The sequence below is a fragment of the Colletotrichum jinshuiense genome, chromosome 4 (genome assembly GCF_051148585.1).
Source record: "Colletotrichum jinshuiense chromosome 4, complete sequence".
In the NCBI taxonomy this organism is placed as follows: Eukaryota; Fungi; Ascomycota; class Sordariomycetes; order Glomerellales; family Glomerellaceae; genus Colletotrichum; species Colletotrichum jinshuiense.
In genome coordinates this window covers 2,324,432-2,344,953 of record NC_139311.1, presented here as the reverse complement: position 1 = coordinate 2,344,953, position 20,522 = coordinate 2,324,432, and the positions used below count along the sequence as shown (strand labels likewise).

General features: G+C 57.7%; 2 protein-coding genes across 2 annotated transcripts; both read right to left on the bottom strand.

Moving 5' to 3' along the window:
* Positions 1–4,412: 4,412 nt before the first annotated feature.
* Positions 4,413–9,110, bottom strand: EsH8_IV_000582 (putative ubiquitin-specific protease UBP12; the record flags this gene model as incomplete). The annotated part of the gene is made up of 5 exons (XM_083265472.1): positions 4,413–5,200; positions 5,262–6,009; positions 6,067–6,645; positions 6,699–8,788; positions 8,873–9,110. The coding sequence occupies 5 exons, from the start codon at positions 9,108–9,110 to the stop codon at positions 4,413–4,415; spliced, it is 4,443 nt and encodes a 1,480-aa protein (XP_083124367.1).
* A 3,146-nt stretch (positions 9,111–12,256) lies between these two features.
* EsH8_IV_000581 (Metalloenzyme, LuxS/M16 peptidase-like protein) lies at positions 12,257–15,552 on the bottom strand (the record flags this gene model as incomplete). The annotated part of the gene is made up of 4 exons (XM_083265471.1): positions 12,257–12,582; positions 12,638–14,273; positions 14,345–15,199; positions 15,280–15,552. 4 exons carry the CDS (start codon positions 15,550–15,552, stop codon positions 12,257–12,259), a joined length of 3,090 nt encoding a protein of 1,029 aa, XP_083124366.1.
* Between the last annotated feature and the right edge of the window lie 4,970 nt (positions 15,553–20,522).

Below are 20,522 nucleotides of genomic sequence, written 5' to 3'. Positions count from 1 at the left end.
CCCGCCCTGACCCCTTCATTGGGTGACTCTGGCTGCTGAATATACCGTCGACGCCGCCAAGAAGTGAAAAATTCATCTAGCGATTATACCATCGCACCCACCCGTACTGTTCGTGCTCCCGCTAGTCCTGTCACGTCGCTCGACGCGAAGGGTAGAAGCAGGCCTGTTCGCTTTCTGATGCATGCAAGTGACAAGCGTCCGTGCTCGGTCCAAGCGGAATTGCTGTACTCAACCAGAAACGCCCTTCAAATCGGCTTCAACTATGGATGGCACATCCGATCAAACGTCTCATGCTGCCCTTATTGTTGTCGTGTCTGCGCATCATCGATTTTGCAGCGTTCCCTTTGTAGCACCCCGAGCCCGCCTGAGACTCGAGGGGAACGGACCGAACGCACCTCGCACCTCGCACCTCGGCTTCGATCCCACCTTCGACGGCTTCTAGCGTGGGCGGGAGAGGCGCGTCTCACATCCCGGCGGCTTTGGCTCACGGCGTCTTTCTGACGGCGTGGAAACGATTCAGCCAAGGTGAGGTAGACGTGAGAGGAGCAACCCCTTGAGAGGGGGGTTTCGGGATGTGTTCGTTTGAGACAGGGCTCGGCGTGGGTTCCGAGAGGGCCAACCATGCCCGGCTCGACCCCTTAACTGTCATTTTATTATTTTATGTTGGTGCGCCTGTTCGAGGGTAGTTCGGACGTGGATTTCTGCCTGGCAAGGCTTGTAGCCCGTTGCCGATGAGCGCTGGGGGGTTGTCGGTTGGGAAGAACCTGGGGATCGTGGGTACCCGAGGTTCGTTCGGTAGCGTGTCGTTGATTTAACCAACGTGGAGTCGGCCGCATCTATAGCCATTGCTCCAGGTCCTTAATGCACGTCGAGACGCGCTACGTTTTCAAGAGAATGCAGTTTCTGCCGCTGGCGGCCCTTTGCGTCAGACACACGCGGTTTCTGGTTGACGGGTTGACGGGAGGCGACTATTGGGGCCAGTTTGGATTAACCGTCATCCTGCTAAGTCGAGGACGGCTCCCGCCGCGGTTACCGCATGATCGAGCCTGACAGGAGCAACTCGGGTCAAGACCCTAGGAAGCCTAGCAGGCCGTCGCAGTGGAGTTCAAGTGTCGGTCACATTGTGCTTGACGGGGAGGAGTGAGGCGCGCCGCAGGCGGTATGTTGGCCGGGTCGTATGGCACGCCAGACAGTGTGTTGGTTTTGTTTGCGATATCACAATACTTTGTTTGGGCTTGGGGTTTTGGGGGGGCGAGGTAGTTTGCTGTGGCCGAGGAAAGGCAATCATGAGGCCACACACATGGGTTGTGGCCGACCCGCAAGCTCTGTGCCTTTATTCATCGCCCAAACTCTCTCTTCTTTTCTTTGGTCTCGCCGGCCCTGGGCCTGCCTGGGCTTGGGGGTAATACGGCCCGTGTCCGTTTTTTGTTTGGAGGAGCTGAATATCCGGCTCGTGGCTGGCACACAGTATCCCCTCCCTCCTTGCCGCCGCTCGTCGGCCGCGGCGTGTTACGGACAAAAGAACCGGTAGGTAGGACGGCGGGAGACGTATTTGTCAGTGTTCAACTACATGCGAGCCATGTTGGGCACTTCGGAGACCCGGTCTCGTTTGGCAAACACCCCTTCCCCGTTTCCCTCCCCCTCGGCAGGTTTGCCCGGTTCTCGTTGCCTGCGTTTGCCCGTATAAATGGCTTGGGAGCCGGAAACTTGTTTGTTTTAAAAATGGTGCGCATGCTGACTGCAATCTGTGGTTCGGTGGCCGGGAATGTCGTGATGGTATGCAGACGAAGCATCGTCTTGGGAGTTTCTGGAGGATGGGAGATCCGGCATCACTTCCGTCGAGCAGCCAGAGAACATGTCAAAACCTCCGTCTAGGTCACGAACTGGTCCCCCTCCCCGTCCAGCCTTCTCGAGTTGGGCTCGGTGCTGGGCTCGGTGCCGTGTTGAGGTGGGATACCGGTGCCTGCCGAAACTGACGCCGCTTTGGACGACGGCGAGAAGTGGCAGAGACGTATTTTGCCATTGCTATTTAGCTCTAGCATAGTGTAGCTGGGTAAATACAGAGAGCTCGCTGGACCACCGGGGGGGGGGGGGGGACAGCAGGCCGTATCTGGTCAAGAAGCGACCCTCCTGGTATCAATATCATAATTTTGCTTGTTCATTGTAATTTCTGCATGGGACATGGAAATCGAGAATAATCAGCGGCGAGTCCTCGTAACAACGGCCGTAATGCTGGCACTGAGGAGGGGGAGATGACAACCCCCCGAGGGGAGTGTTATTTCACTACCAACCACCAACCTTTCACGGCGCTTCCTCGACCATCCCGCACAGTCTCCGCCGCCGGTTCGAATCCGGGCCTCCGAGGGCGTCTCTGGCATCCACGGCTCTCGAGGGTCGCGGAGACGGTGAAGCTGTGCCCCCCCCCTTCGTTTCCTGTAGCGAACAGAGACCGTGTATGTTGGCAACAAAGAACGAACACGCAACGTCACCAACGTTTGTGGTTGTTGGCACAGGCGAGGATTCAAACGAGCGGGTGTTTTCCCTCTCTCTCCCTCTCTCTCCTCTCTCTCCTCCCTCTCCTCTCTCTCCGTCGTGGAAGGGGGGGGGAGAGTGGTCGATCATAAAATCATCAGCATAGTCAGATCAACCAACTCGTCTATCGGAGAGTGTAGACTTGCGCCCACGGCCTCTAGCCCTTAGGGGGCGGCGAACGAATAACGAGGACGGGCCCGGCACCATTTTCTGTAACAGCGGGCAACATCCGTTCGTTCTTGCTAGTGTGCGAAGGGGCCACGATGGACCCTTCCGCTGTGGTGTACTTGTTGACTGTTCGTCCAAGAGGATATCCAGTAACCGAGCACGGGGGGGCAAGGGGAGGACCAGAGTGCAGAGGTGTTGCGTCTTGTGTCGGTTGTCCGGCAGAACCCCTCCTCACCCAGACGTCCGGAACATGCACGGCTGGCCCGTATCTACTCGGCGAGCCTAGCGTCCGACCGATAAATCCTAGAGTCACCACACGAATGGACAAGCAGGCTACGGGGGTGCTGGCCCAGCGGGGGGAATGGGACCTGGAACGCTTCGTCTGGATTCGCCGCATCCGATACCATTGCCGCAGCTTCCTTATACCGCTCTATCTTGGACCGAAACTAAGGGAGATGCTACAGTCGTCCACGGCGTGCAATGACGATGAGATGGGCGAGTGCTTCGACATCCTCGAGGATCACGGATATATCCAGGCTGGCGTGACGGGCAGAGCCGACGTGGGAAAGAAGCGAGTGTGGGCTCACGTACACATGCCGGACATCATGGAACGGCGTTGCTCTCTAAGATATCTGTCTGATCCTGAGAGATATAGATTCAGATGAGAGAAGAGAACCAACCAAAAAAAACAACGAAGTAGTGGTCGGCACGGAGCCGGGGTTCGGCTACCTCGACTAGCAGGATCCGAGACTCCAGCAACGCAGAAACGCCCAGCCGGACCTAGATATAGTGCCATGTGACTACCGAAGCCAACTGACATCTTGGGACCTCGAGCGAGAACCACAGAAGAAGCCGGGACGACGCCACGACGACGACGACGACGACGATACGCGAAGATGCGGAAGACGGAAATTTTACTTTCCTTTGCGCACGAAACCAATAACAAGACGCATGGCGAGAAAGGCCACAGAACGCATGGACGAGGGCCGCCGAGGGCCGACAGGGCAGAACAGGAACAGACCCTTGGGACTTGCCGGGAAGCTCTGGGGGGCGCGACGCTGCCTGCCGTGCCGGCATGCCCAGAAGGGACTTTGCGATTTTGAGAAACGTCGATTTTTGTGAACTCGACACAAGGACAGGCAGCGTGGCAGCTGCTAATGGGATTAAGAGGGGCGGGGTTTCGTGAAGGATCCTTCAAAGACACCAGGAGTATACTACCGCGCCTTTCTTGGGTTATCCAAAAGACACGACCCCATCATACATACACACACACACACACAAACAGAGAGAGATAGAGTGAGTGGACTCCAAGACGCGAGAGAACACGGAGCACGACGCCGCAGGGTGTTATGAATGTGCTATATTCCATCATAGCCGTACCGTAATACTCAAAAGTCATACACACATATGCCTCATGCAACCGAGACTCCAACAGAATCAACGAGGCCAACGGCCGGCCCCGCATATGCCAGGGAATGAGGGGTTTCTATCTCTATTTACGCCTCATTGTATCCTCTTTTGCTTTTTTGTGTAATGCCTCCCGCCGAACCCCTTATTCATAAAACGCACGAGCACACCTGTGGTGCTCGAGTCTCAAGGAACATGCGCCCCGGACGTCTTTGTGCCGCCTTGCAACGCTGAGGCGGGCGTCACCTCCGTCCTCACAAAAATACGCAGCGCCCTACGGCGCGCAGGCTCGTTACTTAGAGCTCCTACGGCCGAGTAGGTCGCTGCTGCTCTCCGTCGTCGTCAAGGTGGATCTCTGCTGCCTCCGTAGAGGCGGCGTCGTCCTCGGCGGCCGGCACGGAGATGACCTTGTTCTGGCGCTCCCAGGCGGCGCTCTGGATCTCCGAAAGGCCGACCTGGGCGCCAAAGTCCGGCGGTGGCGGCGCCTCGTCATGGGCCGTCTCGTAGTCCCCCATGGTCTCGTCGAACTGCATGTCCGTGTCGTTGCCGACGTCGCGCTCGTCTGAGGAGTCGGGCTGGGCGTCGTCGCTGGCGTAGCCTTCCATCCCGAGGGAGTTGGTAGGGCCGTCGGCGGAGCCCAACGAGCTCCAATTCCAGCCCTGCGTGGCCTGGAACCCGTTGGCCCCGCCGTCATAGTCCGTCATGCCGACGGCCTCATCCTCGATGCTGTTCTGGATGTTGTCGCTGCCGGCGTTGGTGCTCGAGCTGCCTTCATAAGACGGCAGCTCGTCGTCCACGCCGCGGTTTGCCGTGGACATTGTGCTACTAGCCAAACCACGACTTCCGCGCGGGTGAGTTGCTTCGGCTCCGATCCCAAGTCTCGACGATCCAGTTAGGGAGGAGCCCCCGACGAGACGTTGATCTTCCCCCGAATCGGTCTCTTCTTCGTCGTCCTCACCGCCCTTGTCGAACTTGTCAAAGATTTCCTTGAACCGGGGACCGCCCAAGGGGCCGTCGGACCGTCGCCGGTAGAAGAGCAGGTAGGCCGCTCTGGTGACCACGCTCTCGGGCGAAGTCTTGCTGACCGAGGTATCTTGAGGTTGGGTCAGCACGCTTGTCATCTCGTCAATCTCGTCAGTCGGGCGTCGGCTTACCATTGTAGTTGTACCACTGTCCATCAACAAAGTTCCGTCCGTACGCGGTGTAGTGACCGCCGCCAAGGCCACCAAAGTGGTCATCGACGGCAATAAGGTCGTATATCTCCTCCTTACCGGTCTCTTGGCAGAGGACACGCTTGTGCAGGTCGAGACCCTCGATGGGGAAGTCGACCAGAACATCCAGCTTGTCGCGGCGCCAGCCCGCGTTGCTGAAGCGCTTCAGGTGGACGATGAGGATGTCCGGCGTCTTCCAGAGATCGAACTTCTTGCTGGCGCGTCGGTGCTCCTTGCACCGCGGGCAGTACCACATGTCCTGCTCGGATAGCACCTCGGCCTTTTCGAATTCGTCCAGGCACTCGTCGAGGGTGATGCCCTGCTTCTTCCGTGCCTGGCGAGTCTTACGCTTCTGTTCCAAGACCGGGTCGTTGAGCTTCTCCGGGTCGACGAAGGTCTTCTGGCCCCGGACGTCCTCGGTGTTACGAGACTCCTTGCCGAAAACCATGTCCCAGGACTCCTCGGTCCAGTCCACAACGATGCCCTCGCTGAGACGGACGAGCGGCCCGCCGACGACGTCGTCCAGGGGTGACGGCTGAGGCGCAACGTCGACAACTTGGAAGGACTGCTCCTTGCTCGATCGCATTTCCTTGTTGCGGCGCTTGTTGCCCTTCTTTCCGTACGTCTTGTTACCCTTGTTGAACTTGCGACGAGCTCCTCCAACCTTGTGGTTGCCCTTGCCTCGGGTGGCCTGGTTCGAGTCAGTTTCGTTGCCCTCGCTCACACGAGCTGCGACAGGCGCGCGTACCTTGGGAAGCCGGACCGGCTCGTCCTCCTCCGACTCATCCGCCATCCGCGTCTGCTCCTCGACCGACTGGGGAGATTGCTCTTCGCTGACGCTCTCGTGCTCGCTGTCCGCGGCGTTGGTGGAGCCGGGGCTGGTGGGGTCCTGCTCGGTGGGAGTCTCTGGGGCGCGCGATGACAGGGTACGGAAGTTCTTGTTGTCGTCCACGGTGTTCCAGCCCGTTGGCAACGGCGAGTCGCCCGTGTTTTCCGGGAAGTAGCTGAGCTCGAACAGGTTCTGGAGCTGCGGGGGGAGGTAGGACTTGGAGTCCACCCACTTGGGGCGGCGGGTGTTGAATTGCTTCAGGGCCCGTCGGCTGGCCTGTTGCTGCTCGCCTGCGCCGATAGAAACATCCACTAAGTCATCTTCGCCTTGTACTGAGTGAGAGACAATCTTACTGTCTCCCGACGAGTCAGCATCCGACTGGGACGTGATGACCATGTCTGCATCCGTGCTGTCGTCGGTCTGCTCGAATTCGGACCAGGTGGAGAACGTGGCAACCTTTTCCAGGATCTTGCGACGGATGGCATCCTCACTGCGAGCCTAGAATCCCGTTTAGCATTCACAACCCACCATCATGGTGCCATAAGACTTACCTCGTCAGGCGTGAGGACGATGAAATGAGGGGGGGACGCGATGTCCTCCCCTCTCATGCGGTAGGTGTTGCCGCCACCCCGCTTCCGATGAAGCACGGTCACAACCATGCGCTCGGTGCGAGGGTCGACCCAAGGCTCGTCGCTGATGTCCAGCATGGAGCTCGGGGCACCCATCTTTACGGTCTTGGGAGGGTAGTTGGTCGGCGCCAGTTCCAGCTCGTGGAACGTGGGGGCGTCGTTTGACTGGATCTCGTCCGAGACGTCGTTGTTGTCGTCGTAGATCTTGAAGAACTTCCCCTTGAACTCTTCAGCTCCCAGCAACAACTCGACGGGCACGCCGGTCTTATCTGAAATGGCCTTCTTCAGGACCTCAATGGCGCTGTGCTTCGACAGCTCGACCTCGATCTCCACGGGCGCGTCGTTCAGCGGCAGGAACTTGACAGTCCTGCTCCACATGTCCTCCACGGGAAGCGGAAGAGTCAGGTTGCTGAAAGGGTCGAAGGTGATGCTGATCTTGTCGCAGACGGGGCACTTCAGGGTCGACTTGTACAGTCCAGTGAAGAGGTCCGCGACGACGGAGTCGTCTCGCTTCCGGGTGATGTCCCACACCTCTTCCGCCATCTTGCGAATGGCCTCTTCGTTACCAATCATCTCATCAGTAGAATCCGGCTTCTCTATGTACGGCTTCTTCTTGACACGACTCAAGTCCTCCTGGAGAGCATCGAGCAGGAACCCAAGGAATTCTTGAGTGTCCTGCTGGCCCCAACCCTGGAACGTGCTGCGGGCGCGACCGACCGTGTTCTTGAAGTCGCGGGGGCTGACCGCGCCCCTCGACTCGGCGTAGATCTCCTTCAGCAGCCCGCCGTACGCCATCGCCACCTGCCCCTTGTAGCCGAGAGCGTTGGCCTTGTTGAGTTCCTTTTGGTACTCGTCGGTCAGGAAGTACTTGGTCAGCTCCTCGACGCTGCGAACGCACTGCAGCGCCGAGTTCATGTAGCAGGTGTTACCGAGATTCTGCAGACCGACGGCGCCCAACCCGCGGCCGGGCTTCTTTTGCTGCGTTCTGCCCCTGGTCACAGGTCCCTGGGGGGCAGGGCTGCTCCTCCCACTGCTGTTGGCCTTGCCCTGAGCCGTCAGGCTCGTGGCACTGCCCCGCGAGGCGATGATCTTGTCATTCTTGCCCCCCTTGAAGTAGTTGGAAACCCACGTGTTCTTGGCGAGCTCTTCGTCGAGCACGAGGGTCAGGTCCTGCGTGAGGCCGTAGACGGACACGGGGGAGTTGCCGTTGTAGTTGGGGTTGGCGGTGTTGTCCACCGCGGGAACCACCATCCGGTCGGCGGTGTCGACCTTTGTGAAGTTGGGGACTTCCACAAGCATGCGCTGCCAGGGACCCGACGATTCTTCGCCGTCGTTGTCCGGATTTGGAGAGTCGGGCGGTGTGAGTGCGGACGGAGGTGATGCAGCCTGTGCGACGACGGGCTTTTGTGTGATTTGCCATACGCGCATCTTGCGATCCAGCGAGATGCCAGCGAGCTCCTTGAGCTCCTTGAAAAACGGATTGTACGGCGAGGTCGCGCTCCGGGCCAGAACCAAGGGCTTCCTGCTCTTGAGCTCATCGTCGACCTGGATGGGGCTGGAGAGAGACCAAAGCCTGTGGATGGTGAAGACGGGCGGGTTCAGCTCGAACACGATGTTGCTCTGGCTCGCCGAGTCCTGCGCCGTGTTGATAGCACGGCGGAGGATGGGCTTCTGCCCTTCCTTGACACCGTACCACTCCGACACGAGCGTCCACGCGTCCTCCGGGAAGAGCTCGCACTCCTGCATGCCGGCACCGGGCTTCATCCGGACAAAGTCTTCGCCATTGGGCTGTGGCAGGACTTCGCAAATGAGATCCGAGTTGTCGACAGGGCCGAGCGGCTCGGTTGGCGTCTCTTTCTTGGCAAACTTGGGATCTCCGCCAAGTGCCAGTGCCTTTTCCACCCATGACCTTGACACGGCATACGCAACATCGCCTACTTTCGGGGGTTCGTCGTTGAAGGCCTTGAGCAGAGTCTGGATGGTCTTGATCTGGTATTCAAGCGAGGGGGAGTCTGCAAATCGTGGTCAGTAAAAATATAAAATAAATATATAAAATAAAAACAATCCGTCTACAATCTGAGTGGAAACTTCCGTACCATTGTCGGTTGATGCGCCGGACGGGCCGCTTGCGGCGTTGTCGGGCAGGTCGACGCTCATAGCGCGGGGCAAATGTGTCTTTGACGGAGCCGGAGCACTCTCGGCATCGTCTGGGGTGTGGGCGGGGGCCATGTCGACATCCTCCTTCATACTGACATCGGCGTCGGGCTCCATGCTGGAGGCTCTTCGTTTCAAGGGCGAGGAAGAACGCTGGTGGGTGTTGGCATCACTGGTCATGATGGCTCGGCGGGAGACGTTGAAGGGAGACCGGCTTCTGGCTGAATGGGACGTCAGCGCAGTGCCAGTCTCGGCGCCAGACAAGTAGCCTCCTCGGTCGCTGTCGATGGAGAGGTCGGCGACACCGCAGGGCGAGGAGGCGGTGCTCGAGGCGTAGTCGGCAGAGACGAGGGAACCGGTCTGCAGACGCGCAGGTAGGCTGGAGGCCGGGGCGGAGTCGCCGCGAAGGTATGTAGGGGTCGACCGGCCGTCGGTGGTATCGTTGGCGGAGAAGGAGAAGGCGGGATCGTCGTTTGGCTCGCACGACGGCAGGACGGAGTCGGGGGAGGATGTGCTAGGCACGGAGTCGTCGCGCGTCTGGTTGCGAGAGAGCTTTCTCTTCTTTGAGGAAGACGTGGTGAAGGCGAGCTGCCTTTGCAGCTCTGGAATGGCGGCGGGGGAAATCTGGGTGTGGTGAAGGAGGGTGTGAGAAGTCGTCTTGCATAAGTAGTGTAGTGCACCCGGGTCGGATCAGCAGCAACGTCGAGGTGGGACGTAGGGCAAGTGCGTGCAAGTCTCGACGGGACGGGGCGGCAGGCAGGTCGGTGAAGGGCTACAGCTGAAGACCTCCAGACAGAGTGCGCATCGGGGCTGTGGGGTGGAGAGGGAAGGCGGCAGGACCTGATGGAACTGGATCCGACAAGGACAAGAGACGGCAGGAGCTGTGCTGGTGCAGCAGGTCGTGAGTAAGTGAGCGACGGCGGGCCGGAGGTATGTGAGTGTGTGTGTTTGTGTGTGTTTGAGTTGGGACAGATCAGATGTGCCTGCCTGTCTGCTTTGTGACCCGTGCTTGTGCTTGTGCCTGTGCCTTGTGCGTACGTAGAAAGGCCCAAGGTCTCTCTCTGTCTCCCTCTATTCTGGGATAAGCAGGGTACTGACTGGGTGGTGCTAACTACCTAGTGTGGTGTCTTGGGGGAAGGGGGGGGTCCAATGCAGCAAAGGGGCAGCAGTTTGGGGCCAGGCGGTTTGGTTTGGCGGATGCGGATGCGGCGCGGTTGACGCAGTTTAGGACGATCTCATTGCTCAGCAAGTTCTTCCTCGGTCTAGGATGGATTTGGGGCCTGCGTCTGGGCTGGGCCGACGACTGGCTGAGAGCTGGATGAATGACTTGTGTAAGGCGGCGCCGTGGAGGCTGAGGCTGGCGGCACGGAGCAGGCGGTACGTATATTTTCCCTCTCTTTAATTTTTTCCCCCTCCTACCGCTCTCATTCTTTTGCTATGGAACTATGTTTGGACGAGGGTGCGGGAAGAGTCTTGCTCCGTTGCAGGGCCAGTAGGGAAAAAGTCCGACGTCGTCAAAGAAATCCTGGGCTCTCCCGCCAAAGGTCCTTCTGATTGACCGCCTCCGGCTGCTGGTTTGCCGGTCAACTTGGACGCGGACAATGAGACCGGAGCAGCAGGTAATGGTCAATCGAGCGAAAAGAGCACAGTACAATACATAGTAGACGAGGGAAGAGAGTCCTTCACTGAGTCGGTTCAACGACCCGGTTCTGTCAGGGACTGGGATCTCGCAGATTTTTCTTTTTTAATTCTTTTGTATTTTGTATTTTTTTTTACCCACAAGAGGTGAAAAATTCAGGGAAGCGATGGACAAATGGAATCACCGCAAGGGGAAGGAAAGAAAAAAATAAAAATAAAAAACTGGCCGCAGTCCAATCTGAGAAAAGTGCATGCATCGATTGTCGATTGAGATTTCGTGCTGCTGCAGCCCATCTCCACTCTGGGAGGGGACTCGGCAGCAATCACGCTCGACGGTTGGCCGGTGCAAATCACAGCAAACCTCTCGTCGCCGAACCTGCCATTTGGTGAGAGAGCGGTCGTATCAAGAGCGGGCAGGCGGGGAGGGGGGCATCTTCCCCAGTACTCGGGCACAGCTAGCACCGGGCGTGTACGATGTATGTGTAAGCCGGGCGAGGACGGCTCTTGGGAGGTCACTGCTGATGGTGCCCTAGCGTAGTGGTACCTTTGAGCTTCGGTACCTAGGGTGAGCAGGAGGAGCCGGAGCCGTTCTAATCAAGAGGTTTTCTTTGTTCGGCTTACTTATCTACAGGAGGAGCTATCAGAGAGTAAGCCTGTAACTGGCTGGTATCTTAATTAACCCCATCGAGGCCGCGTTGCTGGAATTGCTCGAGTCTTTGAATCAAAATGCCCCGAGCCACAGATTATACTAATATATAACTTCTTCCCCCCACGAGCATGCGCCTACCTAGGTCCAGATGCGCATCCATCGAAACGCCCACCGCACTTTTTGTGAAGGGGTAAGGGGAAAAAAAATTCACAATTCGACGTCAAAGCGCCCCCGCGGCCCCACATCCCTGGTCGGTGTGTCTGTCCCTCCTCGACTTCACCCAGGTTCCCCTGACGTCAGCTCCCTCTCACCCCGGTCAGTTCTGTGCCGCTAATTGTAACTGTGCATGCCTGTCAAAGTGGTAAGAAACATTCACTTCCGAAAGGGTCTCTCACTCTCCAGAGAGAGAGAGAGCAAGCCTCACACTCGAACGATAAACATTTGCAAAACCAGACCGACTGGACTCGTAAGAATTTGCAACCCGAGCGCTGTCAGCCACCACCTATGTTGTCGAATCCGACGCATTCATTAAACACACATACACACACATACACGCATCAGCATTCGCCACGCCGTAGCCAAAGCCTGACTCGCGTGGGCTGCCCCCAAAGCCGGAGTGGTTGACAACCTACGGTTTCGCATTCTACTACCCGAAGCCTAAGCACGCGACGTGCAGCGAGTCTTCATACTCTCAAAAAGTTCTTTCTACCGAAGTGCTAGGTGGTTGCGTGTTCTCGAACCCGCCATCGTGGCAGACGAATCGGGAGTCGTTCGGTTACTCGGGTTCTATCCTAAATCCTGTCGTGAAGCCTCATAACATCATGCCTCCCCGATTCCAACCATGAATGCTCGTGTAAACCCGTGACCGAATCCAGCGGTTGATTTTAGGACCGCTTCTCCCATATTCGACAAAAGACAATCTAGCGACAGTGAGTCTGTTGCCTATCTAGCAAATGCCTCTTTAAGAATACCCGCCCCAAAAAGTCTCAACGCCGCCTGTGTGCGAATGTCGTGAACCCCTCTCATCCATCGCCCACCCTCATAGCTTTGCGTCTGTGTCTTCGTACTCGGTCAGGTCCTTGGCCGGCTGGGCACCGCGCGTCGCCACAAGTCCTGCCCGGAAGCTGCGGACGTCCTCGATGAGCACTGGTGGCTTGGAGTCGCTCGCGGGCTTGGCTTCTTCCGCCTCGTTGACGCCATTGACCTTCGCCTCCGCCGCCCCCTCCTTGACTGGTGCTGAGGCCTGAGCATGCAGGTGCACCGAGAGCTTCGCTCGCGTTGCTGAGCCTGGCTTGATATACTGCTGGAAGAACTCCACCATGTCGGCCTTGGTGAGAGCCTTGATGTGAGCGGCATCTTGTGAGGCTATGATAAAGAGCGTTAGCATGTGCCTGTGACGGATGCGCAGTTCGTAGCTTACCCAAATCGAAGTCGTAGTATTCGCTAGCAATCTGGGCCCAATGCCTGCTGCTCTCCTGGTCGAGGTTCTTCAACTTCTCGAGTCTCCTGACAATCAAGCTGCGCTTGTGGCCCTCAAAGTCGGCGTCTGACATGGAGTCCAGCGTGTTCGAGAACAGGTTGAGGAACGCCTCGATCCTCGACTCCAGATATTCAGGCGTACGCTCGCTCTGAATGATGAATCTGAAGCCGTAGGTGGTCGAGAAGCTCCTGACTCCGCTGAAGACGACGTAGCCCAGCTGCTCCTTGGTCCGAAGTTGGTCGAAGGCCGGCTCGTGGGACATCTGGTCGAGCAGCATCGTCTTGGCACGGACAAGTCTATCGCCCTTGTCCCCGACGTAGAGCCAAACCTCGATGCAGTGGTTGACGTTGGCAGGGTCCTTGAGAGTCTTGTTGTAGACGTAGTTCGATCCGGGGGGGATGACCAATGACCGGATGACAGGCCACTGAGGCCGCGGAAGAACGCGGGGCTTCAGAATGGTCTCGATCATGTCGGTCAGCTTGAGGGCATCCTCCTTGTACAGGTTGCCGTGCACGTAAGATTCGATGTGCAGCTGCGAGAGCATCTGCTTCTTAAACTGCCGCACATCCTCAGCGGTAATGTTCGGCAACTCAGCCAAATACTCCTCCACAACATAGTCGCGCTCCGAGTTGAGCCAAGTGGTGTAATCCGACACCTGGCTGAACGGTTGCTGAAGCTCCCAGTTGTTGTAGCCTCGGTTGAGGCGCTCCTTGATGATGTCAAATCTCTCGTCTCTGATCTTGAGATCTCGTATCGTGATCAACACTTGCTCTAGGAGGACCGCCAGCTTGTCGTTGTATCCGCTGAGGTCCAGGAACAAGCCTCGGGCGTCGAGTGTGACGCTGTACTGCAGGCCAGCAAGCTCCGCGTCGTACGAGTACGCCTCCAGCGCATCCCGAACCAGGTCGGTAAACAGCCTCGCCTTCACGGCATTCTCGGCGGTCGAGTAGATGTTGGGGTTTCGGCAGGTGATGACAAGGTTGGCCTTGGGCACCCAGAATGTGTCATCCTTCTTGAACCACGTCCGAGCGAGACTGTCGTTTCGGACGACGCGCGGCGACAGCGCCGGCTCCTTGACCTCCTTCTTCTCGACCTCGAGCTTCGTGGGGATGAAGTTGTTCTTGTGAGGAAGATGAAGCTCGGGCAGTCGCTCGGATGCCGAGCTCGAGATGGCCTTCTTGATCTCCGCCATAAAATCCTCGGGGATCTTCTCGTGGCGGTATTCGGTGCCATACCACTTCTCCTTCTGGTTCCAGTCACCGGGAAACTTCTGCGACACAATAGTCATACGGAAGTTGTCTGGTCTCAGGCACGCCAAACCCTGCTCGATCAACTTGGAGTCGAACTTCCTCAACCGACTGTATCCGCTGAGCAGCCACTCCCTTGGAAGGGGCTTCTGCATGACGGAACTGATTTTACTCGTGAACCGGCTTGCAGGGGTCTTTTGCTTGAATTTGAAATCGACGTCGGCCATGCCCTTTTGCTCGTTGAAGATCCACTCCTGAGGCGGCGCTTCCCTGAGAAGTGAAACGTATTGGAAAAAGACCTTGACGATCTCTTTGTAGTTCTTGAGGCCCTGGAGTGCGCGTTAGCGACCGAGATGGAAGGGGTGAAAGAAAATAGAGCGGCATCTTGCGGCAGACTCACCTCCTCTGTCAGTCGAATCTGACAGTCGAAGATGCCCGTAGAGCCCGGGCAGACGGGGTAGGCACCGGCGCTCAGCCCGTTCGCCCATCCCTTCTCCTTGACGTAGGCCATGATGCTACCAGGGCCCTCGTGGCCGATCAAGTGGCTAACATATCGGCTGGGCTGAGAGTCGAACATCCTTTCCTCGTCAAGGAACGGGAAGAACAGGTTGAGCTCCCGCGAATCCATAACCGGCTTGGCAAAAACCTGGACGCCAAGCTCGCTTTCGCGGAAGGGCACTTCGTTCTCCCAGCGGTTTGGTGCCAGATCCTTGTTGGTGACACCGGAAAAGAACTCGGCAACCCAGTCCTCCAGAACGTCCAAAGGCTCTCTCCCGAGAACGACCAGCTTCATCCGGTTTGCCGAGTAGTGCTTCTCGTGGAACTCCATGAACTTTGCGCGCACGTTGATGCCCTTGGCCTCTGGTTGGACCTTGAGGACCTCGAGGTTGCCGGTCGAGAAGTGGCAAAAGGGGTGCTTCGGGTTGGACAGAGACTTTTCCAGCTGGTGCAGCCGCCACTGGTCGTTCTGCAGGTTCTTCTTGTTCTCCGAGTCCACCGCTCGCAACTCACGCTCCAGGGTCGACTCCAGAAACAGGGGCTCGATGAAGAACTGTGCGAAGCGGTCGAGGGCGCCCTTGAAAGGCGACGGGTTCTCGGCGGTGGGCTCCTGGTCGTTGGTGGGCTTCGCAGAGACGTCAAAGAAGTAATTGGTCGACGTTGCGCCCGTATATGCGTTGGAGCTGCCCGAATTGGCGGCGAGGTACTGGGAGTATTCGTTCTCTATGGGAAACTTCTTGGTGCCCATAAAAAGAAGCTGCGCATCCGTGTGTCAGCCAGGAAGGGGGAGCAGGTAAGCAGCGGGAGGGGGAGGGGATTCTAGTTCGAGACTCATACATGTTCCACGGCGTGGGCCATACCGGGCATGTCCTCCTCATCGCTAAAGTTTCCGACATTGCAGTCGAGAGCGGCGCTGGCCTTGTCTGTGTCTGGGTCGTGGACCAACAAGGCCTCGAGCTTGTTGGAGAGTCTCACGACACGGTAGGTGCGGTCGTCGAGGGATGGTGTCTCGAGCTGGTCCGTCACGCGCTCGACGGGTTGGGGCCTCGGCTCGCGGTGAGGGCCGTCCAGGTGCCCGGCGGCGGCAGTATCGGGGTCTCTGTTGGGCATGTCGGCGAGTGGTTGTGCCGTGGAGTGTGGGATCTTGAAATCTGGAGGGATTGCTACTCGTACAGGCTCAGGATCGGGATCGGATGATTGTGCAGTTGAGCAGGAGGGAGTGTACGGCACGGGGCTGCAGCAAGACGATTTGGGAGACGGCTGCTGTTCGCCTGGCACGTTGAAAGAAACGAAAGCTCAGGGCGTGTGGTGGGGGAACGCCACTTTTCAAGGGACAGGAAGACTTGGATGCTGTGGATGTGGACTTCCAGGTTGGTTGTGGGTTAATGATGGGGACGCAGCAGATGCAGCCCAGGCTGGAGCACCTGCAAGCGCAAGCGCGGGTGCAAGTTAGGTCGAGGTATTAGGTGTGTTGGTACGAGTGCGAGTGTAAGTGTCAGCCGTGGAACGGGTAGTGGAGGCAGAGTGGGAGGAGGAGACCGGGGTTGGCCGGGAAGATGCTGGTGCGATGGCCGGGGCTGGGGGCTGCTATACGCAGGAATTAGTGCCGTTGCATTGGGTTGTGTGTATGTAAGTGCCCCGGGATACGTACATGGCACGGCCGGAGGAGCAGCTTTGAGTGCGGCAGATTCTTACTTGCGTTAGAGTCGAAGGAGGCAACAGCGATGATCTGTATGGTACTGGGGGACCCAGCTGGGGACCTGGGAGCTGATGCTTTTTTTGGGGGGATCCAGCGGGAGGGGAGGAGAGGAGAGGAGAGGAGGAGGGGAGGGGGGAGGGGGAGAGAAAAGTTGGTAATTGGTGGTAGTGGTGGTGGTGGCGGCGGCGGCGGCGGTGGTGGTGCGGCAGCATGCTGCAGAGTTCCAGACGCAGTGGAGTGCGCTGGCAGCAGCGGCAGGAGCCAGCCAGCAGAACCGCCATGGCCAGCAGCAGCAGCAGCAGCGGGCGGCAGCAATGGTGGAAGGATGGGGGGGATTCTAGGGCAGCCCAAACAGCGACAAAGACGGCGGATGCAGCATCAGAAGCAACAGAAGCAAGCAGAAAGAACAAGACAGGGCCCGTGCTCGGTGTGGAGATGGCATGGGACTGTGACGCTACCGCTGTGCAACCCAAAGGTACCGGCCAGACGGACTCCAGAGACAATGGACGGAAACGGATAGTCAGGCTGCTGATCGCCGGAACGCTTGCTGGGGGTGGGAGGTGCTCTGGCCAGGAGACGAGGGACTGTGTAGCAGGTAGTCCGCAACTCGCACTCTCACTCCGGACCCGTCTGCTGGCACTCACTGGTGGGAGGGCAGGGAGAGGAGGGGGAGGATGCCAAACGAGGTCGAGTCACCGAGGGGAAGACGGCAGGTGGATGATGCTGTTGTATGTCGCTGATCCAAGGGACAGACGAACGTGGACCTGGATCTGGGCCTCCCGGCATAGGGGGGTCATCGTCACCGTCACCGCACGGCTGCTGCTACTACTGCTGCGGCCGCTGATGGGAACTAACACTCGATGGTGCCGTCGGCCGGCGGCAGCGACTCAGGCACAAGGTGCGACACCCGGATGCCGACTCTGCACCTGATGATGGGCTAGCCCCTCCCACTCCCACTACCACTCTCACTCCCCGTCTTATTCCTGCTGCTGGCGACTGACTGATGTTGACGACGCATGTCAAGACATACAAAGAAGGCGGCATGGAGCGGCGACGTGGAGGGCCTCTGAAACATCCCAGCGAGCCGCTGTTTCGTTCCGATGACAACTGGCTGGTGGCAATTGGAATTCCTCGGCGTTGATTACCCAGGTGACGGACGGTAGGCCATGTCTGACTTGTTCCACGCCCTACTTGCTGCTCCCGTAGCATGTCATATGTAAACCCTCAGTCGTGTCCGGTATACAGGGTACATGAGCAAAGTCTTGCTAGACACTGGACAGCCGAGGTACACATGATATTTCGTATTTCCCCTCAACCTCAACCCCTCCGGCTACCCCTGACATGACGAGTCGACAGAGAGCGAGAGAGTGAGAGAGAGAGTCATTCAGGCGAAAACTAGTCTAGCCGGACGTCTAACGGGTTGTTCCTGAGTAGGAAGCCGTGAAGGCCTCAACTGATCCATCCCCTCCGCCCCTCCCTCCCCCTGTGGCTTTATCGCCGGGATACCCCCAACTTGCGTAGCTCCACGTGGAAGAGGGTTGGTTGTCAGGTTGAAACGAGACGCGGGCAGGTCCAGCCCGCGAGCAGGAAACCACCACAGCATGCCGGGCCCAATGAGCCAGACCCTTGCCCTATACAGTATACAGTTAATGTCGGAGGCCGAAGAGATCATTGGGGGCCATGCTGCCTGTCATGCCCGGCGGCCAGACTCTGGTCTGGTCTGTTGGTCCCTCGTGAAACGTGGACCTGCGAATGGTTCCGTCTCGGGGTCCAGCAGGGGCCCAGCGAACAGCACATATCTGCAGCAATTTCTATGGGTACCAGACCCCCGGGGGGGAGGCGGTCCTGACGTTGCCAAAATTGCCCGCCTGAAGGATCATGAACCCTGAGGTGCGGTGGATGTTAGTGCGTCGGGTACCCTTACTCCAACCGGACATGTGTCTCTGCCCCGGTTTTGGCTCCCAAGTTGCCAGATGTTCGCAATGGGATGATATAGCATCGAGAACCGAACGATGTTTGCTTAGCATTTTTGACATATTGGGCGCGGAGCAACGGGAGCGGACCGGTCTGGGGAAAGGATGGGCGGAAACGGCAGGGGGGGCGTTGGCAGATATTTTTGTTTGTTTGGTCCATTCTCCCAACATTCTTGGGTCGGGTTTGCGTTTGCCCCTGCGTGTGTTTTGCTCCGTCTCCCTTTCGCTCAACCATGGTTCGAAAGAGCACGAAGGGTGAGGGCGGGCTGGCCCGCGGTCTTGGACCTTTGAAACTACCCCCCCTCTTGCCCTGCGGTCGATTTCCCTCTTCCAGCCCGCCGGGGGTATTACTCGGTGGTTGGGCCGTCGGCAGATGTGGAAGCTGGTGCTGATGATGTGTGGATGTGCACGACGAAAGAAAAAGGTGACAGGGTTGGGCGCAGAAGCCCAATCGATCAGTCATTGTCGTCGCCGCATGCTTTCGAAAGCCTCGCGGACGACGAATCCGAGACTTAGCCCTGTCTTTTTCCCGTCCCGTCCTGTCCTGTCCTGTCCCGTCTTGCGCTGTCCGCCCCGGGATGACTTTGTGCTGTGAGAAAACATGGCGTTGCAGGAGGCGACAAGGGAGAGCAGTCGGATGTTGCAGTTTTCGGGTGTCAAAAGCCGAAGAAGAAAGTACAAGACAGGGGAGGGGGACCTGGAATTTGTCTCGGGAAGTTATTAAAGAGGTCCCTGTTTGCGTCTTACCCGGCAATCTGGTTGCGTTGGGTGCCAGGGCATCTCGCGACCGCCAACCGCGCGGGAGCTCGGACTTCGTCACCTCACCATGAGGTGACTGACTTGAGTAAAGTTAAGGTAAAGTAGGCAATATAAAAAAAAGTAAAGCCAAAACAAAATAAAAATCTGTCTATGTGCGCGCAAAGTAAAACATGACGTCTTGCGTCGCCAACCATCTGATTTTGTGGCCGTGGTCGAACGCACCTTAACTTAAACTCGACATTCGGCTTATTTTCATGAATCTTCGCTTCGTTTTTATTTTATTCTGTTTTATTTCACCGCCGTGTCTTCACTGAGACCATGCCGGCGGGCTTTTCTTACTCAGCAGTGACTACAAGTGTCTCCACAGGCACGCTACCCATGCACAAGCCTCACATGCTAGAGCCGGTCGACCAGAGACCCGTTGTACGATAGATACGATGCTGGCGCTCGCTCTCGTGCATGGATGGGGACTTGAATCGGTGCGCCAAAGTTCGCATTGGACGAACCTAGCCCGATACACTACTCGCATGCTTCACATTAGCATCATGGGGCGATCGGCCAGAACCATTGGTGAGTAAGTATCTCGACATCCACAAGTGCTTACCACCCTAGCCGGAGCAACAGCAAACACCCGTGTGCTATTTTAGCACCGCTGGCTGGCGCAGTGCGGGCCTCTTGGGGGCGGCGATTCGGCTTGCATCCGTCTGGCGGGATGCCACGATTCGCCTATGCAGCATCAAACGGCCTCTTGCAAGCGTATGTATGCAGCCAGGTTGGCATACTGCAAAACGCAGTTGATGTGGCGCTCGTTCATGGTTGATCCCGCCCACGTCATACAAGCCCAACATCGCCGAATACAAGAAGACATGTCGGGGGCCTCTTGCCTGCGTTCCTGATGATGATGATGATGATGATGGTGATGTTGTTGTTGTTCAACGAACTGGGTAGAAGACCGAGTGGCACCTTTGAAACCCCACATTCCGACGGCGACGTCGACAACGGGGCATGTCCCAATATCAGACTGTGTGTCACTCTGAGTTGATATATTAGCAAATCACCCATACGGCCGCCCCAAACACACACATTCCTGGACGGTGACGCCAGCCGGCTAAAGCTGCAAATGGCAAGATTCGTGCCCAAGCCACTGCTGCAGGCTCGAACCCAACACAAAGCTTACCACACGGCAACAACAGGACAGGCCCATGTAACCAGGGCCCCCGCTCTCTCCTCCATGAGTCTCCCGCTGCAGTTACGATGGCCTTCAAACCTTAAAAGCGTCATTTTTTTGTTCTATTTTTCTCTCATCTTTGCTCTATCATTATGACAGCTCCCCCTTCTAGAACCGGTCGTGCCATTCGGAAGGTGACATGCGGAGAGGCCGAGCTGGGCAAAGGGCCGGCGATCGGAGGATGCTCCGGCGGTCCTTGATTCGGCGAGCCCGTGTCTTGTTTCCCAGGCCTCGGGTTTTCCAGGCCTCGGATTTCTCTTTCCGCAACCTTTCCTGCCACTGTGTCTCATCTGGATAGGACGAGTCATTCCGGACCGCCGCCCACTTCGTGGTTTCTCGAACCCGCAACAGGCACGACCTGCCCACCGCCAGACCGCCCGTTGAATCTTGACCGCTGTTGGGCTGGGTTGATAAAACCCGC